The sequence below is a fragment of the Rhinopithecus roxellana genome, chromosome 10, assembly GCF_007565055.1.
Source record: "Rhinopithecus roxellana isolate Shanxi Qingling chromosome 10, ASM756505v1, whole genome shotgun sequence".
NCBI classification, from domain to species: domain Eukaryota; kingdom Metazoa; phylum Chordata; class Mammalia; order Primates; family Cercopithecidae; genus Rhinopithecus; species Rhinopithecus roxellana.
The window spans coordinates 106,873,298-106,901,179 of NC_044558.1; the positions used below are offsets into that span (position 1 = coordinate 106,873,298).

Here is a 27,882-nt window from a genome sequence, read left to right on the forward strand (position 1 = left end):
ATTTCACATATTGCATTTTTCATCTTTAGAAGTTTCACTTACATCTTTTAAAAATATCTTGCATTTCTCTCTTCCACATGTTCACGTTCTTGAACACATGGAGTATATTTGTAGTAGATGATCTAATGTCCTGGTTTGCTAATTCTACCAGCTGTGTCATTTCTGGATGTTTTTATTCATCAATTTTTCTTTTGGTTAGGAGTCATACTTTCATGCCTTGTAATTTTTTATTAAACATTAGACATTGTGAATTTTATATTGTTGCTGGATGGATTTTGATATTTCTCTAAAAAGGGTTAGACTTTGTTTTAACATGCAGTTAATTTATTTGAGATCACGTTCAGCTTTTTGAAGATTGCTGTAAATTTTTTTTAGGGTGAATCCAGTTTTGCCTTTATTTTAGTGCTAATTTAACCCAATTACAAAGGTTTTCTGAGGGCTCTACCAGATGCCTGTGAATTATGAGGTCTTTCCAGTCCAGATAGTGAGAAAGTGAACTATTCGCAGCCTCAGAGGAATACTAGGAATGGTTCAACTACTACTTTCTGACAGTTCTTTATTCACTCTTTTAGAGTTTACCTCACATATATGCAGCTTAGTATTTAGCCAAAAACTTAAGGAGACCTTTGTGTACAGACCTCTGGACTTCTCTTATGTAACTTGCTCCTCCCCAGTATTCTACCCAACAAATTCCAGCTGCCCTGGCCTCCTTGAGGACTCATCTCTCCTCAACTTAGTGGGCCCACTGGACTCTGGTTCTCCTTCTTATGTGGTGGCTTGGAAATGTCCCATCAGCAAATTGGGGCAATTGTAGGGATTGTTATGTTTGTTTCTTCTTTCTCAGAGCACAGTCTTGTGCTGCCTGTTGCCAATGTCTGAAAACAAGTGTATCATCTTTGTTTGTTTGTTTGTTTGTTTGTTTTCTCCTTTAAGCTGTGTGTTTGTAGTGAGGAAAGAAGAGGCAGGCAGTCATTCCTGTAGCAGTTAATCCCTCATGAGCAGAAGCAGAAATCTCATTTCAAACTGATAAGTTTTAAGAGGTTGGGACTTTTGGAGTGTCAGGAGTGAGACAAAAGGGAAAATCAATCTGATGGAGATTAGTTTGAACACTAAAATGTAGTTATTCTATCTTTCTTATTCCTTCTTTACTCCATCTCCCTTTCTTTCTTAAAGGGGAGAGGATTCTACTTCAGATTGATTTTCCTTTAAGCAAATGAAAGTTGCAAGAATTGCTTCCTATATAATTTGTTGTCTTAGGAGGTATGCACAGCATCTAAATAGCGGAAACTATAGTGTTGCAGATATCCCTTTTTTCCCCCTGAAGTAAATGAAAATTACAACAGCTCTGGGTAGACATTTCACTTCTTGGGTTAAAAGTTCCTAGACTTTCATTTTGGTCCTGTTGTCATTCAATAGGATCAGAACAAAGCTATGCATACTCTTCCATGCTTCAGTCAATTAACTGTAATATCGAGGTATTTTAATGCAGAATGTAAAATTCTGTGCATAGTAAAAGTGAATTTTCCCGAGGCAGGACAAATGAGATAATATTTTTTTTTTTTTTGAGATGGAGTCTCACTCTGTCTCTCAGGCTGGATGGAGTACAGTGGTGCGATCTCGGCTCCCTGCAACCTCCACCTCCAGGGTTCCAGCGATTCTCCCACTTCAGCCTCCAGAGTAGCTGGGATTATAGGCACTTGTCACCACGCCCGGCTAATTTTTTGTATTTTTAGTAGAGATGGGGTTTTACCATGTTGGCCAGGCTGGTCTCAAACTCCTGATCTGAAGTGATCTACTCACCTCGGCCTCCCAAAGTGCTGGGATTACAGGCGTGAACCACTGCGCCCGGCCCAAAAGAGATATTCTTATAAGTTAAGTGCATTAAAAGACATTGGAAGAGTCACCTATGTTGTCTAATTTACCTATAAAACGTAGTCACACTAGAAAAACGATAAACCATGAACACTTAGTTGTGAGCATCCAGAATAATTCTTTAAGTCTACCTAATTACATCTACATTTCTATTAACACATAGCTTTTTTTCTTTTATCCCCCTTTTCAAGAGTGAGACAACTCTTCAGCTGGGCGCAGTGGCTCACGCCTGTAATCCCAGCACTTTGGGAGGCCGAGGCGGGTGGATCACAAGGTCAGGAGATCGAGACCACGGTGAAACCCCATCTCTACTAAAACTACAAAAAATTAGCCGGGCGCGGTGGCGGGCGCCTGTAAGTCCCAGCTACTCGGGAGGCTGAGGCAGAATGGCGTGAACCCGGGAGGCGGAGCTTGCAGTGAGCCGAGATCGCGCCACTGCACTCCAACCTGGGGGACAGAGCGAGACTCCTCTCAAAAAAAAAAAAAGAGTAAGACAACTCTTCAACTGTAATGAGACCAAACGCTAGTGAACTTATCCATGTTGGCAAAACCTTTTAGCCATTTTTTCACGTTTAAGTCATTAAAGTTATTTTATTACCTCCTGTTTATCCCCTTAATTAATCTTCCTTATAAAAATGCATATATATACATATCCATTATTCATATTATATATGTTAAACACGTTCCCTGACTGGGTGCCACAGAAAACCACCACAGTTGGCAATTAACTTGATGTTAAAACTAATTGAGTTTCTTGTTGAACATGTGTGTGCCTACTGGGGATTTCCAAAATGCAAACTTAGACTAGAATGTACTTTCCATTTTTTTCATTCAAGAGCCTTTATCAGGAGCAACCCCAATGTGCTGATTAAGGTTTAAAAAAATTTCAAGTTTTGAACCCTGTTACCCTGGTGGAGAGATCCTGGCTACCAAACAGACTTCAAAGGGACCTCCAACTTGCCCTTAGCCACAGACAAATATTTGCTGTTACTCTAGTACTACACAGCATAGGGCCACTTTGTCCTTCATTTGTAGGAGATCTTGAGGATAAGTATTGATCACCATCATGAAAGGTTTTCTCAGTCTAGATGAATCTCATGTATCTTTTCCCATTAAGTTTCAGTTTGAAGTATGAGGATTAGTTGCAAGAGTTGATTTAAGAAAGAGAACTAAAGGCTGAGTTAGAAGAAAAGACTTGCAGAAATAAAGACCAGCAATTGGCTTTAAAAGTAAAAAGCAGGTATTTTTCTCTCTAATTTGTCCTATATGTACTGAAGTATGATCAGTTTAACTGAAAGACAGGTGAGTCTAATTCATATGATTCATATAGAGACAGAAAACAGTAAATGCTGTGAAATTGTCTGTTTCATTCTGCTCATGGAGTAGAGATTTATATAGGAGAGCCGAAAGTACAGAATTTTTCAGGATATATAAGCACTGGGTTTACAGAGCAAGAAAGCTCACAGTAGAAACTCTGGGCTCAAAAGAGAAATTGGCAAACAATCTAACGCTCATTTTGGCTTCTAAAACTGTTTCTTTCCTATACATTTAGATAAGAAAAGGCATTTCTAACATGAATCAATTGCAAATGTGGCTCATATAAATTCTGACTGTGTCTCTCATCATCAGTGTCATTTTTATTTTTAAATAATAACAAAGCCATAATTAAATAAGATAAAAATCCTAAGTTTCTGTGACCTTACGCCTTTTCATAAAGAAATACTTGTTTATTGGTTCAAACTTTACTTATCGAGGAAATGCTTTGTATCAGGCACTCAGACTCTGGATACAAAAATGGATAAATTAATAATGCATAAGATTCCAATTGTCCCCTAATTCTTGAAAACTGATCTCTATCAAAAGTGGTATTAGAAACAGCTCAAAATATTTTTAATAATCAGAAGAGAACATGAGGTCATTTAACTGAAATTTCTCAATGCAAGAAGTTCCTCTATAATGGCTGATACCCATTCATTCTCTACTAGCTCCTACAGCCTCATCAGGCAGCATGTTTCAGTTTTAGAAAAGTCTAATCATCAAAAAGTTCTTCTGTGTTAAGCTAGAGTCTGTTCCCTGTAACTCCTAATACTGGCCTTGGAGCTATACAAAATGTCTATTTTGGCCAGGCGCGGTGGCTTAAGCCTATAATCCCAGCACTCTGGAAGGCCAAGTTGGGCAGATCAGCTGAGGTCAGGAGTTCAAGACCAGCCTGGCCATGGCGAAATCCTGTCTCTACTAAAAATACAAAGAAAAAAAAAAAAGTTAGCCGGCCATGATGGTGCACGCCTGTAATCCCAGCTACTCGGGAGGCTGAGGCAGGAATCCTTTGAACCCAGGAGGCGGAGGTTGCAGTGAGCCGAGATCATGCCATTGCACTCTAGCCTGGGCAACAAGGGTGAAACTCCATCTCAAAACAAAACAAACAAACAAACAAACAAAAAAACAAGTCTATTTTATCTTCAATATGGAGGTCCTTCAAAGGTTTAAGGGCAGTCAATGACCTAACTTCTATTCTCCAGGTAAATTATCTATAATGTCTCATATCACATAGTTTCTACACCGTTTACCACTCTTGCTAAGTAGCAAATGACCTCTCTGTAACTTCTAAGCACATGTTACTAATGACGGTGTTTTCTAGACATTTTCCCCTCCATGATCTCAGGTGAATTCTAGCCTCTATTTCTGAACCTTTCTTTTTCCAATTTAATTTTTTTGATCCAAATAAATTTCAAAGATTTTTCCATAATGTAATATTCAGATTTTAAAAGACCTAGAGTACTTGCAACACAGCTTTTGGGGATGAAATGAAGCTGACTGAGTGGAGACAGTAGCATGAGAGAGAAAAATATGTTTTTATGAGACTTATTATTTACATAGCCTCTTGAGCACCCACTTCTAATCGTGGTAAAACCAGAATGCAAGACTGAAGTTCCAATGTCATTATTTTGGGAGGTGAGAAAGGGGAGGAAAGAGTCACTTCCACATCTGAATCAGAGTATTTTGATGTGACCTGCACATTTCTATAACATCTGTCATTGCATCAGTTAGTTCATAAGAAAATAATATTTCTGGTTACATGCCAGTGAAACTGACAGACCGAATAGTAGTCAAAGCTGAGGTCACAGAGGGGTGGGGTTGTGGAGAGCCACAGCAGTAAAACATGTAACTGTCCCTTAAGCAGCTGAAGTGACACCGGAGGCTGGCTGGAAACTGAGCAGGAGATTAAAATGATCTTTGAGGATGACAGCAATTGGAATCAGCTCTATAGGTAACAGACACTCTTGGCTACACTCACAGCACCTGCCAGAGCATCTAGAAGTAGCTAACTGCTTTATTAAGTGGGTTTTTAAAGAAGGAGAGCTGGCTGGGCATGGTGGCTCATGCCTGTGATGCCAGCACTTTGGGAGGCTGAGGCCAGTGGATCACCTGAGGTCAGGGGTTTGAGACCAGCCTGGCCAACATGGCGAAAACCCGTCTCTACTAAAAATACAAAAATTAGCTGTGTGTGGCATCAGGTGCCTGTAATCCCAGCTACTCAGGAGGCTGAGGCAGGAGAATCACTTGAACCCAGGAGGCAGAGGTTGCAGTGAGCTGAGATTGCACCACTGCACTCCAGCCTGGGTGACAGAGCAGCAGAAATAATACATCACCGAACTCCTGGCTGTCACTTTCTACCTGTGCCTGGTGCATGTTTTATAAAGTTCTTGGAAAACCAGTGTGTGAGTTCTGATTGCAGTACTTCAAATTGAGAATCTTTTACACATGTTATAACTCCCTAACTTGAACAGGACCTTAAGAGAGGTTTTTTAAAGCATATTAACCTGTCATATAAATCATGAGGAGTGTCTATCCCTAATAAAAGAATAAAGGCAAGTCCTGAAAGGGAAACCAGAGGAGGGCTAGAAATCTAACTCGTTCACTCACTCACTGTAGAGCAACCTCTTAACAGAATCACTTGGAAATTCCTTCATGAGTCTGAAATACCAACCAGATGTAGGTGGATACATTTCTTTCAGTTTTGATAAGACATTTTACTTTAAGCTCATACTTGTATCTTACCATAACATTGCTGTCTAAAAATATCTTTAAAAACATAGTTCCTTATCTTGTACTCGACATTCATAACACAGTTTAAAAAGAATTTGTAAAGTCTCAATAAATATGTCAAACTAAATATGGAATGAAGAGACATGAATTGTTCTTTGTACCTCTAATTTGTTCACTTTTATCTAAACCTAACTCCCACTCTATTATTGCTTGTCTAGGTAGATGACTGGGCTACTGCTTTAATGAAAAGATACAATTCTTATGTTCACTTTATCTACTATTAAATGCCAAGACTGATGTTGTCCTCTAACTCAATGTCTGTCCAAAAGTGCTAAGTAAATACATAGACCCTCAATGCTCTTGGAGACTTTGACAGTTGACCAAAGTTAGTACAGGAAGTCCCTAACTTATAACTGGGTTGTACTCTAAAGATGTATTTGTAGGTCAGTTGTCTGGGCTTTAGAAGGCATTTTGTGTCTATTTTGTTTACTACCATATCCTTAGAGCCTGGGAAGGTGCTAGACACATAGAGGCACCCACATATTTGCCGAGTGACAGGATGAACTGGTCCCAAAAGTCTACTTCACTAATAATGTAATATAATTATGATTATTAATAATAGCACTTATATAGTACTTAGCCATTTATAAAACATGTTTATATATGCCTTATCTTATTCTTTCTCACATTGATCCAACTTACAAAGGAAGAATCCAAGGCCCCTAAAATACAGAGACAGCCCTTCAGGGCACTTTTGAGATTTGAGTGCGCAATGAGAGAGATGGAACTAGACAGATAATAGTGGAAGTGGAGAACCAACTTAAAACCTGGCACCACCAGAGCCTGGTGACAAACTAGAGCCCAACTCCTACACGCAGACTGCCATATCGTGACTAGTATCATTATAAATATAGATAAATGTCATCCATTAATACAAAGCAGAGACTCAGAAAGACTTAGGGACTCCTTTCCTTTTTCCTCTGCCTTACTTTTCTGTGGTAGTTAAGTGACATCCTTATGTTCAGTGGCTAAAAAGGGTGCTCCTCTTACGGTAGCAAGAAATAAGATTTCCCTAAAAGAGTTTCACCAAAGTTATGGGTTCCTGCGTAGCTAGCTGGAAGACTCAGTGATCTTGCTAAGCAGTGTCCAGCACAAGCCCTCTTCTATTGGAGTTGTTGGATGTAAAATATTTTCTTAAGTCATAATCTATATTCAGAGTTAAATGGGACATTCAAAGGTCTTGACCTAAGCCTCTGAATCTGGACATAAATCCTCTCTTTACCGTTTCTCACTGTAGATCATTCTGCCTTTGCAGAAACATTTCATGGGATGAGAAACTGAAGGGAATTCATTTGGTCTTTGGGTACATCAAGTTTTTTAGAAAGTTACTTGGTCATACTCTTGCCTTTTGAAAGCATCAGAGCCCATTTAATCCCTCTTCAAACATTTAAAGAATGCTAGCAATTCCTGAACATCCATAAATCCTCTCTCATAGGCGAAATATTCCAAGTTAATTGTTCATTATATAACGAGGTTTCTCATTGATCTCACCAGTTCTGCTCAGCTTTCTCTAAATAGGAATATCTTGACCTAAGCGTAATATTCTAGCTGTGCTTGCCTAGATGGGAAGACAGAAGGATTCTTCTCTTCTTTCGTTTGGAGCATTATTCTTCCACGAATGTAGCCTAAGATTGCATTCACTTTTTTGGCAGTCATGATATACTATTGACTCACGGTGATCACAGCCAACTAAAACCTTCAGTTCTTTTTCACATGAATGGCTGATAAGTCACACCTCTCTGGTATAGTACAGCTGATTTTTGTACAAAGGAATTTATATTTATCACCGTTAAGTTTAATCTCATACATTTTACTCAAAAATCTTTCACACTGTCCCCTGAGTTTTCTTTCTTAAACAGTTCTGATTATGTTATCTCTACTCAGAAGAACTGTTGATGGATCTCCACTACCCACATGATTGAGTCCAAACTGCTCCCCATGGAGCACCCAGGGCAGACCTCATCTTCCTCCATCTCCCTTTCTTCCCCACCCCCCACCACACCACTCTCTCCAACCACTCTCAGGATTGGCTTTCCTTACACAGGTGCACTTTTCCATGGAACTCCCTGCTCTACCTTTCAATTATTACCCATCCTTTAAGAGATAGCAATTTAAAAGTCCCAATCAGACTGTGAACTCCTTAAAGACAGGAATATACTATAATGAGGTGCAGGTAATAGGGAAGAGGCACAACTAAGAAATTTCTCACAAAAAAAAGTTTATTTTTGTTTGTTTTGGCAAGGAAAATAATATTTAGACCTCTCTCACTGAAGAAAGTTTTCTCCCCCAACTAGTTTCTCCTCCCAGCTCCAAAAATGCAGGTGAATTGAATGTAGCTTAGCAGTGCTTATGGAGAGAAAGTAACAAGCTTGGCCATTTATCCCAGTGAGCCAAATAGCTGCACAAGTTTGTACACAGTGTCACAAGGCGGTTGTTTTTCAGAATCACAAAACAACTCCCCTTGCAACCAACTCAGCATTGTGACAAAAAGCCCAGCTGGGAGCATGAGGCACCCTTCCCAGTCATTTCCCATATTGATGAAAAAACTAAACAACCCCCCCAAGTGAACCTTCAGATGCACCTTGCACTGTTTTCCAAGAGGTGGTGATAGATCTGTACCTTTCCATCTAAACAGGAGCCCTTTGTGCTAGGCCTTTGCAGACTGGGAATAGAACCTGTGGTTTGGATTTGCAGAGGGATGGAACCTATGACATCATCCTTGTTGAAAAATCACACTGACCAACTGCCTGCCTGAGAGTCTGTCATCCTAAATGGCTAACTTATGAGACACTTAGCAAGTTATCTCTCCAACACACTGTTTAGTGTATCTGCATATCCCTTATTCTGCCATGAATGTGCTTTAAACCATATGAAGCAATACAAAGTCGTTGTCAGTAACAATAACAACAATAGTGCAAGAGTTGGTTTACTTGACCAATATCTATTGAATATGTCAGGCAGCACGTGAGATGCTAAGGCAGTGTTTCTCCAAGTGTGGTCTGGGCTACCTTAGGGAGCTCGCTAAAGAATGTGGTAAGTGCTATGACAGAGGTGAATGTAGGATGCTGTGGGTGCATACATGTGATGCATGTGTACACTGAACCTAACCCAGATTCTTGGTGCAAGGTGAAGTTTAAGCAAATTCCTTAAGGATGAGTGGGAATGATCTAGTATTTCTCCATCTACCCTAAAATATTTGAGTGACTTAATTAACTTAAATAAATGAGAGGCAGGACTGGGGGAGGGGATCAGCAAAGGAGAGCCCTCCCCAACCAAGCCAAGGAGGGTCAGGGAGGGAGAAAGAACGTGGCACCTGAGAGTGATCCAAGCAGTTCAACGGATCCAGCTAGAGGCTACAGCTCAGGAGGCAGGGATGAGACAGGAGGCCGGGGGGCACTCAGACCAGGCCTAGCCAGCTGCATTCAAGAATGTGGACTTCATGATCATGCAACTGGGGAGTCACTGAAGAGCTTTAAGCAAGGAAGTAACATTTTGTATTTTTAAAATATCCTTGAGAATGCAGTATAGAGAATAAATTGGGGAGCAAGTGAGACAGAACAGAACGTTGAGGAGAATGCTGCAATTACGCAGAAGAAAAATAAGGGTGGTTTGCTCTAAGATAGTAGCTACAGGGATGGAAAGAGGCATACCCACTAAAGAGAGACCCAAGTGGCAGAATGGGATAGGACCTGGTGGATGATCGAAGCTGGCTGAAGGAGAGAAAGGAATTGAGATCTTAGCTTTTTGCTTTGACAGCCTTCTCTGGGTTAGACAGCAATGCCATGTATACATCTATTTTCTCTGTAAAGCAGGAGGCAAGCTCTTTAGCTGAGAGTGAACAGGGGGTTTGCAGAGGGGTCAGGGAGAAGAGAGAAGCTTTGAAAGAGTCTCTGCAGGGAAGAAAGAGAGCAGAAGGGAAGAAGGACTTCCAGGGAAGTTTTAGGGCAAACTTAAGACTGGAAAACATAAAGGCATCTCTCAGTATGATTGTGTTGTTATTTTCTCCAGTAGAGTTCAGTTCTCTAGCCAAAGGAGCAAGAAGATGAACGGTGAGATTGAGCTAGGATTGGGATGGGATGGAAGGATGAGGGGGCAGTGGAATTGAGAGAACTGATAGAAGATTCCAGAGAGAAAATCGTGGGGGCAAGCTAAGTATCACGTCCATTTTTACAGACAAATAGGAGCCAGAGCAGAGATAAAATAAGTGGTCTACTGGGACATAACTTGGAGTCTTAAAAGAAAAACTTCAGCTGAATTCGATTTAAAGGAGTTTAATTGAGCAATGAATGACTTGCGAATTGGGCAGTCCCCAGAATCACAGCAGATTCAAAGAGATGCCACCACAGCCAGTGGTGGAAGAAGACTTACAGACAAAACAAACAAACAACAACAACAACAAAAACAAAACAAAACAAAACAAAAAGAAAGAAATGATGTTCAGAAATTGGAAGTGAGGTACAGAAGAACTGGATTGGTACAGGTTGGCATTTGCCTTATTTGAACACAATTTGAACATTCGGCAGTGTATGAATGGTTGAAGTATGGACGCTGGGATTGGCTAAGACTCAGCCGTTGTTACAGGTGCATACTCCTAAATTAGGTTTTCAATCTTTTTTTTTTTTTTTTGAGATGGAGTTTCACTCTTGTCACCCAGGCTGGAGTGCAATGGTGCAATCTCCACTCACTGCAACCTCCGTCTCCTGGGTTCAAGCGATTCTCCTACCTCAGCCTCCCGAGTAGCTGGGATTATAAGCATGCACCACCACACTCGGCTAATTTTTGTCTTTTTAGTAGAGACGGGGTTTCACCACGTTGGCCAGGCTGGTCTTGAACTCCTGATCTCAGGTGATCCACCTGTGTCAGCCTCCCAAAGTGCTGGGATTACAGGCATGAGTCACCACTCTCAGCCAGTTTTCAATCTTGTTTACCTATTAAATTAGGTTACAGTTTGTCCACAACGGCTCGGATATAGAAGTACAGAATCCTTCTCAGGCCATATTTAATTTGCTTTAACAGAAGTGAAAATCAGAAAGAAAAATGGCCAGAAGCGACAAACGGGAATGAGTAAGAAAGGTGGGATGTAGGGGCTGCCAATCACCTGGTTTTGGTTTCTGCAAACTACACTTTCTCAGCATACTCCCCTCCTCAGAGAGGGTGTTCCAGTGGGCTTACATTCTTCTGAGCTTTCCTGATCATCAGAGAGGGAGCTATGGTTACAAAAGGAAGAGTTTTGCACCCATTTGGATGTGTTAGGATGGAGGGCAAGGATGAGGGTTCCTGGAGAGTGAGGTGCCAGGCTCTCCTGATGCAGCACCAGTTTGATGTAACCTCCATTTACCTTTACTTTTTTTTTTTTTTTTTTTTTTGAGACGGAGTCTCGCTCTGCCGCCCAGGCTGGAGTGCAATGGCCGGATCTCAGCTCATTGCAAGCCCCGCCTCCTGGGTTTATGCCTTTCTCCTGCCTCAGCCTCCCAAGTAGCTGGGACTACAGGCGCCCGCCACGTCGCCCAGCTAGTTTTTTGTATTTTTTAGTAGAGATGGGGTTTCACCGTGTTAGCCAGGATGGTCTCGATCTCCTGACCTCGTGATCCTCCCGTCTCAGCCTCCCAAAGTGCTGGGATTACAGGCTTGAGCCACCGCGCCCGGCCTTACCTTTACTTTTTATGTGGAGGTGGTGGTGGGATCAGGGGCTATTTATTGGGACACAGAGTATGGGAGAAGTGTAGGCATCTGTTACAAAAGAAACTGGTGGAAAACCTCAAGGGCCTCAGAAGGGCCAGATTGGCTGAAACAAAAAGAAACAAAAGTTCTTGACATAGATTAAACAGTGTAAGAGGGTGATCACATCTTCTCTCTTCAACTTTAAAACAGAGAAGCCTTTTTCAGTAGCAGCCAGAAGACAGTGTCAGCACAAATGAACATGATGTCATGTAGAAAGCATGTGAATATTTTTCATAATTATTTTTGTTTTAGGAACTGGGATTATGAAGTGTAAAGTAACATCAGCAAACATAGCGGAGGCCTGGGAAGACTTCTGCTCCTCTGCCAGTGGCAGGAAGGGGAGGAAGAGAAGAGAAATATGACATAGAAAGAAGGGTGTTGTTCTGTTTTTGTTTGCTCATTAGCAAGATGAAGCATCCAGGAAGAGAATTTGTTTCTTAGAGATAAACTGAGTGTATGCAAACTGCCCAGCACTGAAACTGTTGTATTCTACGATGATCTCTGAACGTTGGTTTTCCCTTGTCCTCCTTAACAGAATAATTAAATATTAATATATTCAATACTAATTAGAAGATTAATTTTTTTTAATTCTGCACACAAATTGAAATTGTGAAAGTATAAACCCTTTTACTTAAATGGGATTGTCAAGGTAGACGCTCTCTATCAAATTCTGTAAATCAAACTTCATAACATTAAGCAGAAAAATGTGTACAGTACTATATTTTAACTTTGTTTCCAATACTGTGATAGTCCAGGGGCATTCCAAAAAATTGCTCCAATTGCTGAATTTTTGAGAGTCAAAAAAGGGTGAAAAGTTAGATAATTTCAACATGAACGGAATATGAGGCCCTCAAAATCTGAAGGTCTCTAAAATCAACATTTCTCTTTCAGCACAGTATTTTCAAAGTTCTCTTCCTCCTTCAATATAGCATTCCAACTATTGCTCCCTCTCCCTTTTCCATCATCATTTGTTATCCGGTTAGTACTTTGCCTTCTCCTTGCTTGTTTTAGGTCATGTTTTGAAAATGTGAAATTGCTGTTCCCAACTTCTCTCTCACCTGTCATTTTAGAGTTTGCACCCACCATTCTGACTATGGTAACCCAACATAAATCAATTCATGTTGTTGCTTAATTGAACAAAAGTTGGACCCATAAATTAGTGAGATCTGTTTTCTTTCTTTTTTTTGAGACAGAGTTTCACTCTGTTGCCCAGACTGGAGTGCAGTGGTGTGATCATGGTTCACTGCAGCTTCAGCCTCTCTAGGCTCAGTGATCCTCCCACCTCAGCCTCCCAAGTAGCTGGGACTACAGGTGTGTGCCACCACATCCAGCTAATTTTTGTGGAGAGGGGGTTTCACCATGTTACACAGGCTTGTCTCGAACTCCTGGACTCAAGCAATCCACCCACTTAAGCCTCCCAAACTGGTGGGATTATAGGCATGAGCCACCGTGCCCACCCAAGATTAGTTGCAAAAGTGTTTTCAATAATGGCAGCACTAATGGACTAAGTTTAATTCTCCCTTTGGCTCAGTTCTTAGAACTTTCTCTTTTTTTTTTTTTTTTTTTTTTTGAGATGAAGTCTCACTCTGCAGCTCAGGCTTGAGTGCAATGGCATGATCTTGGCTCACTGCAACTTCTGCCTCCTGGGTTCAAGTGATTCTTCTGCCTCAGCCTCCTGAGTAGCTGGGATTACAGGCGCCCACCACCTTGCCCAGCTAATTTCTTTGCACTTTGGGAGGCTGAGGTGGGCGGATCACCTGAGGTCAGGAGTTCAAGACCAGCCTGGCCAACATAGTGAAACCCTGTCTCTACTAAAAATACAAGAACTTTCTCTTTTTTCAATCCATACTCACTCCCTTGGCAATCTCATCCAGCTTCATAGCTTTAAATCTCACACGTATATTTGGTCCAGCCCGCTTTTCTGAACTCTAAACTCCAGTGGCCTCCTAAGTATCTCCATTTGGATGTCTAAAAGGCAACTGATACTTAACATGTCTGAAAATGATTTCCTGGTCTTCCTCTCCAGATCTGATCCCCGGCAAGTCTTCTCCATCTCAGTAAATGACCACTGCATTCTTCCAGGTGCTCAAACTAAAAACATACTTACTTCTTTCTCTTACACTCTACATCCAACCTGTCAGCAAATGCTGTTGGGTCTATCAACAAAATAGATCCAGAATTCAACCACTTTTCACCATTTCTACCTCTGCCCTCTGTCCCATGCACCATTGAGTCTAGACTGAATTATTGCAATAGGATTCTAAATGGTCCCCCTGCCTCTTCCCTCACCCTCCTTCCCTCTTTGGTCTTTTCTTAACACACAAGCCAGAGTAATCCTATTAAAAATAGATAATATCACCCCACCACTTAAAATCTCAAAATCACCAGTGGCTTTTTTTTTTTTTAATTATTGTTTTTTTTTTTTTTTTTTTGAGATGGAGTTTCACTCGTTTGCCCAGGCTGGAGTGAAGTGGCATGATCTCGGCTCACTGCAACCTCTGCTTTCTGGGGTTCATGTGATTCTCATGCCTCTGCCTCCCTAGTGGCTGGAATTTCAGGCACCCGCCACCATGCCCGGCTAATTTTTGTATTTGTAGTAGAGACAGTGTTTCACCATGTTTGTCAGGCTGGTCTCGAACTCCAGACCTCAGGTGATTCACCAGCCTTGGCCTCCCAAAGTGCTAGGATCATAGGCATGAGCCACTGCGCCTGGCCTCCAGTGGCTTCTAATATCACCCAGACTAAAAACAAATGACTTCATAAGTAAGCCCAGAATAACATATGGTTCAAATTGAGGCTCCGTTGAGGGAATGCTAAAAATAATGAACAGGATTGAATTGATCTAGGCATAAGTTTGGGTCATCCTGGGCACCTCTTTTTGAGGGCCCACATGCCCACACTTCCCCATCACTCTGATCTCATCTACTATGCTGCACTTGGACCCCTGAGCTTTGGTACCAACCTCCTCGCAGACTGGAAGGTGCCAGGCGGACTTCCTCAAGGCCTTTGCTCTTCTCTATGTATGTCCACAACTCACCTCTACTTTCCTTTGGGTCCTTATTCGAAAGTCTCAATGAGACTTTCTCTGGGAGCCCCATCTCAACATAAGCCCCCTCTCCCCACCAGCACCCATCTCTGCTTTATTTTTTTTTTCCTTTGCACTTATCACTATATAACATTCTACATATTTTACTTATTCACTTTATTTAGCACCTTACATTTAAAATATGATGCAAGGTGCAACATTAATACATTAGATGACTTCATTAGAAATACTACTTAAAGTAGGTACTAACTAGAGAAAAAGTACTTCCCCTCCCTGCAAAAACCAAACCAATCAAACAACAACGTATGCCGAGTGGTACTGAGAACTGTGATATTCATTCCCATACAGCTTATTTTAAATGATCTTGGATAACACTAAGTGCAGAGTCTTCATTTGTTATAGATACTTCTTCTATCTAACGTAAAAGCAGTAACTTTATTATGCAAAGTGCATACCACCATATTACAAATTATCAGTTAAACTATATGTTGTATACAATACCTACTGATTACCAGAGAAATTTAGTTTTAGTTTTTCTCTTTTTTTAAAAAACATTTGGAGTTATTATAAAGCCTAATCATATAAATAACTTCAAGGCAAACTAATCATCCCAGCTCTGGCATAGGTTAGCTCAATAATTATAGCTATTATTTGACTCTGACTGCGTTACTTGAACTCACTGGGTTTCAGTTTCTTTGTCTGTAAAAGAGAGTTAATATTGGTGCTTAACTAAGGAGCTTCTTGTGAGAATAAGGGACGCAGTGCACTGGGAGTACCTGGCAGGTGGAAAGGCTTCAATAGCTATTAGCAGCCATCATGACTTGTGACTACTGCTACTGCGGAAATAGGCATGAACAGATTTCACCAATTGAAGACAACAAGTAGTTAACCGAACAGTTGTGCTTAGAAAGCATCCCTACTCGTATACGACTTTGTTTTATCTTTTATGAAATTCCAAATATTGGCCGGGCGCGGTGGCTCATGCCTGTAATCCCAGCACTTTGAGAGGCCGGGACGGGCGGATCACAAGGTCAGGAGATCAAGACCATCCTGGCTAACACGGTGAAACCCCGTCTCTACCAAAAATACAAAAAATTAGCCGAGCGTGGTGGCGGGCACCTGTAGTCCCAGCTACTGGGAAGGCTGAGGCAGGAGAATGGAGGAGAATGGCGTGAACCTGGGAGGCGGAGCTTGCAGTGAGCCGAGATCGCGCCACTGCACTCCAGCCTGAGCCACAGAGGGAGACTCCGTCTCAAAAAAAAAAAAAAAAAAAAAAAAAGAAAGAAATTCCGAATATTGCTTAACATAGCATAAATGTAAATGCCCACAAAACCACGATTAAGTAATTTATCATTTTCTGCACACTTATGCCATACTGACTTTATCACAAGATATTGAAACACAGCCCTTTCCATGGCGTGGAGACAAATGAATACTTGGATCTTGAAAGGCATATTATCTACACAACGTATATGGGGGATTAAGCATGCACTATCTCATATAATTTAATGAATCAGTCGATAAATTATCATGTTTACTCTCTCACCCAGTAGGTTGTAAGGAGTGTGAAGGAAAGGAATGTATATAGTTTTTTTTTTTTTTTTTTTATCTTTTATGCTACTTGACTTGGCACAAAGGCATTTCAACTTACTATAGTGGAAATAGCACTGGGCTAGAAGTCAGGAAACACAGATTTCAGCTGAGTAATTGAAGACAAGTCACTTCAACTATCTTTAGGCTGCAGATTACTCATGAGTAATAGTCTTTTCCATTAACAACATTTAGATTCCTTTTCAAATGCTCTCATTCTAAGGAACACTAGCAAAAGGGGTTTTTATCAATGAATGTTGGGTTAATTAATATCCAACATCATTTTCCCATACCTACCAGGTGAAAGAAATGTGACCCTTAATTATAGGTTTTAATCACTCATGAAAACTTGCCAGGAACTCATGGTCCTTGTCACTGTCCTTTCTATCAGACACAAATCCTTCCATCTGTTTTAAAGATAGAAAACCTGGGTGGGAGGAGGGCGAGCATCAGGAAGAATAACTAATGGTGCTGGGCTTAGTACCAATCCTGTGCAATAGGATGATCTGTGCAGCAAACCGCTATGGCACACGTTTACCTGTATAACAAACCTGCAGATCCTGCACATGTACCCCTGCACTTAAAAGTTGGAAATAAAATTGTTAAGCTTGACTCTCTCATCTTACCATGTCACTTCTATTTCTCCATTTGTTTATGTTCCCCATTTCTCTTTTTTCTGCTTTAACTGAACAAAAGTAATAATCAATTTTAAAAAATAGAAAAATAGCAGACCTTCCCCTGCCAGCATTCCCCATCCCCTGCCCTGTTTTGTTTTGTCTCCTTAGTATTTACCACACTCCAACATAACATAGATTTCACCTATTTGTTCTCTATCTCCCCATCCCCACATTAGAATCTGAGGTTCATGGGTACTGGGATTTTTATGTGTTTGGTTCACTGCCATGTCTATGCCACCTGGAATGGGATCTGACACATAGTAGCTTGAAAATTATTTGAAGAAATGGGTGAATAAACATTATTTAAGATCCTCTATTGGTTGCCCTTCCCACACCATAACTAATATCATGTGACTACCAACTCATCTTCTCCAAGTTAACCAAGGTTTCTGATCCTCATCCCTGGCCCAGGGCTTATTCATTTCTCCCTGCTTGTCATATCACTCATTTATTCATTCAGTTACAGATGTATTGACTGCCTACTGTGATCCAAGCAATGTGCTAAATGCTAGGGACATACAGGTAAATAAAATGGATACAAGCCTTACCCTCTTTACTAATCCTTTACTTTTTTTTTTTTTTTTTTTTTTTGGTTTTTTTTTTGAGACAGAGTCTCACTCTGTCACCCAGGCTGGGGTGCAGGGGCGTGATCTCAGCTCACTGCAACCTCCGCCTCCCAGGTTCAAGCAATTCTCGTGCCTCAGCTTCCCGAATAGCTGGGATTACAGGTGTGTGCCACCACACCTGGCTAATTTTTTTTGTATTTTTAGTAGAGACAGGGTTTCACCATGTTGGCCAGGCTGGTCTTGAACTCCTGACCTTAGGTGATCTGCCTGCCTCCCAAAGTACTGGGATTACAGGCGTGAGCCACCGTGCCCAGCCCAATAATCCTTTTCTACTCAACGATTACTTTGAGACCCAGCTACTCCCTCTGTTCTTGGGTTCTCTGTACTGCTGTCTCTGACTTTACAGTCCTGCCTTTGAATGGTACATTTTCATAATGCCCTGGAGAAAAATTTTAAAAATCTGTGGGCTTTAATTGGTTGCTATCCAATTTTGAATAGAGTTCTTTTAATAGAGAGTTAATAAAGCAGGGAGCAAGTCATGCTCACTTCTAAAGAGACAATAACTACATCCTTTTAGAGTTGCTTTTGGGTCACACTGGAACAGATGCTGTTTCCTAACAGTGATCATCGCAATTCCAGTCTCATGAGGCCTGACTGTGTGGCATCTAAGACTGTTTGCTACATCTCCCCACTTCCTTGTGTTTTCTATATACAGAGGTAATCTGAGAGTGCTTCTCTTCCACCCTGAAAAAGCCTAATTAACCCATCATTTTTAGCCTCAAGGTTATTATTATTGACTGCTCCAACTACGTAGGAGATTAAGCTCTCAATGGACAGAGTCTTGATATGCGTGGATGCCTGGCCCCAGGCCTGTCTGTGCCTTTCACCAGTGTTTTGGGAGCACTTAAACCTCCACCCTAGCATTTCCCATGCTGTGCTCTGTGGATCATTAGGGTCCTGAAAGATAGTAACGAATTCTGCATTACAAGGTTTCATAACCAAATAAGTCCAGGAATGTCACATCCTAAATCTCCCATTTGGGGACACAGGGTACATAATGAGAATATTAATGTATTTATAAATGTTTCAATTTGTTAAACCCAGTCAGTGTTTCCCAGCCTAAGTTAACAATGGGGTATTTTATTCTCAGTATACCACTACCGTCTCAGAGGACATTACTACTCAGGAGAAAACTGTTTGGCAAATTCTATTTTACCTTCATTTCATATCCAGATGAATAGCAGCAAATGGCTTTAAGGGAGTGAGGGAGGAGGGAGATAGAAGATATTCCCCGCCAGTAGTTCTTGGGGGTCACTAATAGAGGGAGAGAACTTGATTTTATGGAACAAATACTAGACCTAAGGTCAGAAGACTTGTGACTTGGTCCTAGCTCTGTCACATAACTAACGGCAAATCATTTAAACTCAAGCCTCAATCTCATCTCCCGGGAGGGAGATAAATTTTAGGATAGCCATACCCCATTCTTTGAAAGAGCTGGGCAGTTCAGGAAGTTCCTATATAGCAGGTTTAATGTCTATTTAAAAAGTGTTCTTCTGGGTGAATTTTTGGGCCTATGTTTTTGAATTCCTCTTTCGGATGACTGGTGCCTTCCACTCTGACTCTTTAGACTTGAAGCTCCAGGCTCTCAAAACCCAAAGCAGTATTTCTGAATGAACATTGGAAACAAATTAAGTCTGGCATATATTTATGCTAGCCTAATTAATACGATAATACCTAGAGAAGTCTTAAGTCTTACATAGAATGGAGGAAAATATAGGCCTATAATATTACAAATAAGCCATAAATGAAATCTGAGACTTCTTATTTTCAAACTAGATTGACTAGCTTCTTTTTCTGAGCACACAATTTTCAAAGATGGAAATTGGTGACATGGAATTGAAACTGCAAAATAAATTTGTAGCGTTGCACTGATTTATATTCTAACATGACAGAGGAGAGGAAGGCAATAATCATTTCTGGGGAGGCTTCCTGTGGTCCTTGAGTTAGAGAAAGACTCTTCCATTCTTTAACTCAGGAGAGAAAGATTAGTTTCCAAACCCATCCTCTGTAAAGAAGAAATTCTATAACGACTTCTTTACACTTTACACTTGCAAATAATGTTCTAGAGGGAACTAGGTCACATTTGATGCTTTTCTTACCATTAAAATATGTCTGCTGAGGCCGGGCGCAGTGGCTCACATCTGTAATCCCAGCACTTTGGCAGGCTGAGAAGGGCGGATCACTAGGTCAGGAGTTCAAGACCAGCCTGGCCAATATGGTGAAACCCCATGTCTACTAAAAATACAAAAATTAGCTGAGCGTGGCAGTCTGCACCTGTAATCCCAGCTACTCAGGAGGTTGAGGCAGGAGAATCGCTTGAACACGGGAGGCGGAGGCTGCAGTGAGCCGAGATTATGCCACTGCACTCCAGCCTGGGTGACAGAGCAAGACTCAGTCTCAAAAAAGAAAAAAAAAGTCTGCTAAAATAACAACTACAATTAAAAACACTTAAGAACTAAGTTTAGAAGGTATCTATACATTGGAATAACTTACATAAATGTTAGTCTCTATCTGCTTGGAATTTGATATAAACATTGATGACAATAAATAGTTTGGTTTTAAAAAAGGCAAGATTGTATTTCCATATAGGTCAGTTCAAAGTTACTGTAGTCATCTCTAAATAATTGCTGGACTGTTGCAATAAATTTGCAATAAATTCAATGTGATATTTGCTAAGTGAACATGCCTGCCATCTGGTTACTCAAACTGTATTTTTGCAACTTCATAGATACACAGGGCCCAGTAGAGATTACTGTAGTCATCTTTAAATAATTGCTGGACTGTGGCAATAAATTTGCAATAAATTCAGTGTGATATTTGCTAAATGAACATGCCTGCCATCTGGTTACTAAAACTGTATTTTTGCAACTTCATAGGTACACAAGGCCCAGTAGCACTGAGACGTAAGGAGCCGATATGAGCCTGAGGATCAATTCCAAAGCAATTTGAGAGTTCAAGCCATTCATTTGTTTTCAGCACAAAGTGTTCTCCACATAACAAAACAATGAGTCTAACTTATCTGTCTCTTTCCTGTCCTGTTATCTTTAAAAATGTCCATCATGACAGGTTGCAAATGGGCTTACAATATTCAGCCAACTTTGAGGACCATGAAGAAGAATGGAAAACAGTTGGTATGCTGCTTGCACTGGTTCTGGTGCCAGCAGCACTATTCTTGCTGGTCTCCTCAAGGTGCACACAGAAGAAGCAGCTGAATAAAATGGCAAAAGTCTTCATGTATCTATGGAAGTGGGGAAAGAAGGTCCCAAACCAAATTTTTCATCAGGCCCCTGGCAAGCACCTCCCCATACCACACCAAAAGCAGTATTAGTAGCATTGAATATAGTGCCTGAGGGGGTCAATACATGCTGATTATACACAACTACCTGAGAAGTCTGAGAATAGTTATATAAAGGATGCTAGAAGAGTGCTTATCCTAGTTTCTGTAGCCATTGTGATCCATGTAGTGGATGTATGCCTAGCCCAGGCTGTCTCAACCTTGGTACATTGACATTTTGAGCTAGATAATTTTTGGTTGGGGATGGGGTGGGAAATGCTATTTTGTGCATCGTCTGAGGTTTAGCATCATCCCTGGCATCCCCCCACTAGATGCCAGTGGTGTTCCTCCCCCTAGCAAAAATGTCTCCCGATATTGCCAAATGTCCCAATGTCCCCAGGGAAGAGGGACCAAAAATCACCCCAGTTGAAAGCCACTTATCTAGTCTGTATATTCATGACATGGACCAGAATTAGAATGATTATACTCTCTTCTCTTTTTCCTGAATCAGTGTTTCTTCATCTACTTATTGAAGTATTATATTCTCTTAATCTGCTTTTATTCAGTTTTCTCTGTTCTCAAACACCTGAGAGCTGGGAGGAGCCTTTCAAGGTATTGCCACGTAAGTTAAGAAGAGCTAAAAGAAAGACCCGTTTCTCCCTTAGGAGAAGGGAATATTAAAGAGAAAACATTCCACATAGAAATTGGATCAGTAGCTAAGGAGACTGTTTTGCAGAATGAGTTTAAGATGGCCTAAGCTGAAATTCATGTGTCTGTGAGGCCAGAAGAACCTTTGTATGTTAAAAGAAACTACTTTCATTTGTTTGCTACTGTCATACAAAAGTATCCTTCTGACAAACAGATTTTTTTTTCTTTCTTGGCTTTGTTTTTATTGACTTCCTATTTATATTAACAGTATCAGGAAGATACCCCTGTGGGCTCCAGGAACAGACTGTCTCAGTAACTCTTCCCCCTTCAGAAGCACGGTAAGTAGTCCCGAGAACTAAAGCAATGAGGAGCCTCTAGAGTGATGATTTGAGTCTGCTCTTTTTTTATAATGTGAAAAATTTGAATCTTAGAATACTGACTTAAACCCAGCCAGTGGGTGATCTGCTTGAAAATGACTACACATTCATACGTAAGGGTGAGAAATAATTTATGACAAATAAAGCTCATGAAAAATTCTAATTTCATTCATGTTGCTACAAGTATAGCTTCATGCTTTAAAAAAAATGTGGGCTGGTAACATTTTTCTATCTTACTTACAGTGTAGAGTTAAACAGGTGCCCTTACCTCTCCTCCAGTGCATGGAAAAGGACTGGAGTATTTAGAAGTACAAATAGCTCCCTTCTTGACAACGTCATCTTCCAGGCCAAATGTAGCAGAGCAGTTAGTTGCAAAGTACTTATAAGGCTTCCATGTTTTCCCAAAGTCCTGGGAGCGGTCCAGCACCATGGCAGCCGGCCTGGGGGACTTGAACACCATAATTAGGTGAGTGAAGTAGAATTCAGCTTCCAGGTCTAACTGGATCTTTTCTCTGTGCACATCCTCCGCAGACTGCCACCACGTGCGAGGAAACCGGAAGGACGAGTCTGCCATGGCAGATGGCAGGTGAGCCAGGTGAGGATGGGCAGCATTGCACTTGTCACATTTGGGCTGCCGACAAGTCAGATCCGTGTTCTCACTGTAGAAGCAGTACAGTTCGGTAGCATTCTGACCGCAGGTGGTGTCTGCCCAGAGTTTTCGCCCCAAAGCCAAATTTCCCATCCGAGGGTTGCAGGCTTTTTCACAGCGGGAACTCGCTCCAGCTACTCCACTCAGTCCTAAGAAAGGAAAAGCATGCGTGATGCAAGACAAACCCATCTGGAAAGCTCTTTTGTCCACCTAGTCCATCGACAACAATCAAGGATCTCCCCAAAAACGCTTGAGACTTTCAATAAATGGAAAATTCTACCGTGCTCTACCATGTTCATGTCTGAGTAGGAACACTGTTCTGCATTCACAATGCATTCATGTATGAGTGTGTGTATGCGTGTGTGTGTGTTTGCTTTTTATGTTCAGATGTAAAATTCACATCAGAGAAACAAATACTTTAGGCAGAGGACAAGAGGAGGGAAAATAGAACCACCAGGGTGAAGATTATTGGCCTAAAACTTTTCAAGTACTTTGTCTTATAAATGTTTTCTGTATTTCAAATACATTGATGTGTTTTTGAAGTCATGACTATAGAAAAACTATAATGTTTTTAAGACCACGTAAGTTAGTCTTTCAAATTTAATGTGAGTCCTTCACATGATTTAACATGTTTATTATGAGAATGCATTTAGAAGGAAATGTGGAACTCTATTTTCTTTACATTTTTAAGCCAGTGAAGGGATAAATTCCCTAGGAAAAGCAATATGAGATATTTAATAAATATACGATGGGTCCTCATTTAGGGGGAGGCAAAGCTAGAGACCTTTGGAGTTCAGATGTGCACTATCAATTTCTAACATTACGTAAACATAACTAAGAAAAAAACTCTGAACTGCCAAAAGGCAGAAAAGCTTATTTTACATGCTGTCTCTTCAGGGTTTCTACCTGTGACAGGTTATATAGTAGTCAACTGTTTGCTTAACAGGAGAGTGTCTACAGTCTGGCAGCCACTAACAGCACCTTTAAATATTATCTGTGAACTAAAACACCTTCTTTAAAAAACACACTCTTCCTCCCAAACAAAGGTCCAACAGACTTCAATGTTTTAAAATGACTTAAAATGATAAACATTATCCACTTATTAACATTCTGACTACATACTATAATCTTTGATTTGGGTTTGGCGTTTTAATTATGAATACCTTAAGCAAAAATCATCTATTTTAAAGGTTAAAACAGAGGGGAAAAGAGGGAAAAGGAAATCAAGCCCTAAATTCCAGCTAATTGAATGTTTCTGCTTCTTAAGAAGCAGTATCTCTGAACTGTTATCACAGTAAGGATTGGAGGAGGCCAAATGACAGCTTAGGCTGCAACAGAGACATTTCACACACTGACAATGGCCAACCCCACATAGCCTTGCAACTAAAGGGCTTCCTTAGGCGTTATTTTTTAAATGTCAAATTAAAGTGAGCATTATGCTTGGGTTCTGTTTGCCACTTTTCTCATTAGCTGGGGCAACAGTTGCTTGTGGCCAGAATCACACAAACACACAGTGTGCTATGACTCACCTGTAAAAAATTTCGGGGAAAATCATATACTGCCTGTACAAGTATTTTTGACTTGAAACACTTGCCTTGTGATGTTTATTTACAACCTTTCAATGGCTTGCATGTTTTTGCCATAATATGGTTTGAGACGGAAAAGATTTTTTAAAGCTCATCTTTTAAGAGTGCAAGAATTAAAGTAAAATCTTAGGCCTTTAATATGTCCCTGGGAAAAATATCCAATAATTTTAAATGCCCCTAAACTCCTAAGTCCAGAAAAGATTTGAGCCAGATAAAGAATCCGTGGGGCAAAATACTTGGAGTCTCTCGAGTGACTATTCAATGACACTAAGGATGCTCCTGTGACTTGGACTGGTTTGGAATGCAGACTGGAAAGCCTGGATTTTGCTGGGTGCCAGCGGCCCTCAGGGAAGAGTGGAAGCCCAAGGGAGGAGATGCGTGCGACAATGTTCTTTAGCCACCTGCGCGTCTCTCTAGCCCAGGCTACCCTTTCTGAAGCAGGTGAGATTCGCACGAGAGACTGGATGTCTGCAGACTCCCTCACATCTCTCCTCCTCACCTACAGGGCTGCGCTTACGCCTGACTGGAAACCAGGTGACCCGCAAGAGGGAGGGAGAGGAGCAGAAGGGGCTCCCGAATACAGAAACGACGAGCCAGGAGCCGGTGGCCTAGGGCAGCCCAAGAAAGCCAGGATGGGAGTGGGAGGGAGAGGGCATCTGCCGACGCCTCCGCCGGTTGTCCAGTTACCGAGCCAGGGAGCAGACCCGCCTTCGACCTCCCGCAGAGTTTCGGCCAGGGTACCAATTCCCCAGGGGCGGCCAGCCAGCTCAGTGCAAGTCCAGGGTGATCACTACCTATCGTCCAAGCCAGGAGTCTCACTGCGTTCCAGTCACTGCTCCGGGGAGAGGGCGCTCAGCTCTGCCCCAGGTGTCCTTACCTGGTTCTCTAGTACCCAGCACCAGGTCAGGGACGCCAGCGACCGGCCTCCACCAGAGACTGGCCCCGGCCCACGCGCGCCCAGGGTCGCTGGGCCACCCCTCCTCATCATTCCTTAGGCCATGAAGTGCCGGGGGATGGCGAGCTGGGTCCTTTGTTCCCTCACCAAGTGGAAAAGCAGTTTTTTAACAAGCCAAACTGAGAAAGAAACCCCGGTCGCAGTATCCCCGGCACGGCGCACTCAGGATATCTGGTTATCCAAGCGCGTGTGTATCCCAGTTGTAAAAATAAATCAATAGTATTTGAAAGTGCGGAGCCCAGGGGAAAGGAGGTGGAACATGGCCACTCATTTCACCCTCGGGAGCCGCGCTCTGCGCTCGCAGCCCCGGCTCCCCTGCACCCCCGAGTCCCGAGATGGGTTAGAGAAGCAGCGAGGAAAGGGGTGGGGGCCCCGCCGCGTCACCACCCACCTGCGGCCACCACCGTGCAGCCCCAGAGCAGCAGCAGCCGCGCGCAGCTCCCCATGGCCGGGAGGAGCCGGGAGCAGCCGGGCCGGGCGGGTGCGGGAGGGAGCCGAGACCTCTGCGCTGCGGGATGAAGCGCCGCCGTCCTCGGGAAGGACCGGGGCCCTGGTTTCTTCCTCCTCCTGGGGCGCCGGGCTCAGTCAGAGGGCGCCGGCAGCGGGAAGCCAGGGGCCGGGACCGCGCGGGGAGGTGGGGTGACCCTCGCGCACCGGCCTGGCGGGTCCCGGGCACCTGGGGGGCGGCGGGAGCCCCCAGACCATAGCCGGCCTGGCCGCGCTGCCCCGCGGAGCGGCCCTGCGGGCTCGTCCGCCGCTAGCCCGGGGCTCGGCGCCCGCAGCTGCCGCTGAACTTTGCGAGACCTTTCACTTCCCGGCCGCCGCCGCTGCCGCCTCCTCCTGGGCGTCCTCCTCCGCTTTTCCCACCTCCTCTGGCTGCCCCGGCTCTGTCCCGTCCTTCTCCACCGGCAGTTCCATGCGATGCATTTTTATTGCACCGACGCCGCGGCGCTCCGGTGCCAGCCCTCCTCCCCTCGCACCTCCACCCCTTCCTCCCGCCCGCCCCCCACGCTTGACAGCCCTGGCGGTGCAGCCCGCGAGGCCAGATCGCCGCCGCCGCTGCCGCCCGAGGAGGGGTTCCCCGCGCTCCGACCTGCGCCCCCGCTGCCCCGCTGACCGCTCGTCCGGGTCCCCTCAGCCCGGCCCTCGGCTGCCCTGGCCCCCCTCCTGGCGCGCGCCCTGCATCTCCCTGGTGACCCCCCTGGTGCCCTGCAGCACCCACAGGCCTCCCCTGGGAAGCAGTCTCCCACCTTCTCCCGGAACATTCCTAAGAGCAGTTGACTCCCTCTAGATCAGGTCAGGGCATGCCAAGGGGCTTAAAAAACCGCGAAACAGGCTAGCGCCTACTTCCCACATCCCCCGGCGAAACAAGCCCTCCCTCTTCCTCCAGCCACCCCCTTTCGGGGAGTCCCATGACCCGGGGACGGACACCCCAACCCAGCCCCGGGTCACCCGCACTGAGAGCGCGCCAACTGCTAAGCGGCGTTCGCCGCTTCTGTGCTGCCTTTTGCGGGGGTAGGGGGATGTCTCGTCTAAACAATCGCTGCCTACATGATCCAAAGGTGTGCCCACTTTGGTGTAAGAGGTGTTGCCTAACTCAAACTCAAGGTGCTGAAAGAAAAGGGTCACATGATTAGTTAGTGGGCAGTGTAAGAACGTCCTTGTCCAGAGGCAGGGCAGGGGCATGACAAAGGGAACTCTTTGGTCCTTCCAAGCGTTCTCCCTTTATAGAGTATGCTGTGCTGTGAAACAGTGTTAGGAACTAACTTATGGGGAGCAATTTAGTAGCAACCACACGCAGCTAATTGCAGACAGGATTGCTCAGGGCTGGTGCTTCTGGAAAGAGATAAAATAGCAGCCGAATCTGAGATTTTTGCAAGTTCTGTGAAAATATAATTCTACTTTCACATCCAGGGAAACTGGCAAAAGTTAAGTCGACAGCAATTTTGTATTGCACTGTTCATTTTGTTCCTTTGAATATTTTCCAGAAAATTAACTATGTTCCAGATACCATTTAGTTGTTGTGTCTGTTACAGATGAGGATAATTCAGAGCTTTGGGATACATGTAGATATTATTTACAATGATCCGGCCAGGAACATATAAGAAGTTTATATCTCCCAGGGGGATCTGGGTTGAGGTCAGCATAATCCATTTGGGAGACATTAACATTATTCTTCCGGCCAACATAGGAAAGTAGCAGAAGGTGTGGACAGCAATTCATGTAGCATCACCTGCTTTAGAAAATAAACTCTTTGAGTTTTCAAATACTGTCAATGTTGGGGCTTTCTTCATATCTCTTAATGGAGCCATTGAAATACCTCTCCAATTAATCTTTTTACCAAATAAATGATAGGAAACTATAACAGCCGAAGGTTCTTAGCATAAATATTAATTTAATAGCCAAGGCAAATTAAACAAAGGGGTGGATGCACATTTATTATTAACTTCTGAGGCTAGTATATTTAGGCAGAACTAATCCATTTCTGTTTTTTAATTAACAAAATTGTATGTATTTATCATGTACAACATGATGTTCTGAAATATGTATATGGTGTGGAATGACTAAATCTAGCCAATTAACATATGCATTCAAGAACACTTTACATCCACTGTCTTAGCATTTTTCAAGAATACAATATATTGCTAAAAACATAGAATGCTTCACAAATTTGTATGCCATTCTCATACAGAGGCCATGCTAATCTTCTCTGTATTGTTCCAATTTTAGCATATGTGCTGCCAAAGCAATCAC

At 42.6% G+C, this 27,882-nt stretch overlaps 1 protein-coding gene and 1 non-coding gene across 4 annotated transcripts in view; both read right to left on the reverse strand.

Moving 5' to 3' along the window:
* NTN4 (netrin 4) overlaps positions 1-26,091 on the reverse strand; it is a 125,257-nt gene extending 99,166 nt beyond the window's left edge. For 2 of the 3 annotated variants that reach the window (XM_010383900.2, XM_010383899.2), the window contains exons 1-2: positions 25,520-26,091; positions 22,207-22,736 (exon numbers count right to left, since the gene is read on the reverse strand). In XM_010383900.2, the coding sequence (XP_010382202.1) occupies positions 22,207-22,736; positions 25,520-25,574 (585 nt within the window). In that variant the 5' untranslated portion in view covers positions 25,575-26,091. Of the gene's footprint in view, positions 1-22,206; positions 22,737-25,050; positions 25,461-25,519 lie in introns of those variants that run through there. The other variant, XM_030939633.1, reaches the window with a different exon arrangement.
* A 1,684-nt stretch (positions 26,092-27,775) lies between these two features.
* On the reverse strand, positions 27,776-27,882 carry LOC115900099. Its single transcript, XR_004059779.1, has one exon. It is a non-coding gene; the product is annotated as a U6 spliceosomal RNA (small nuclear RNA).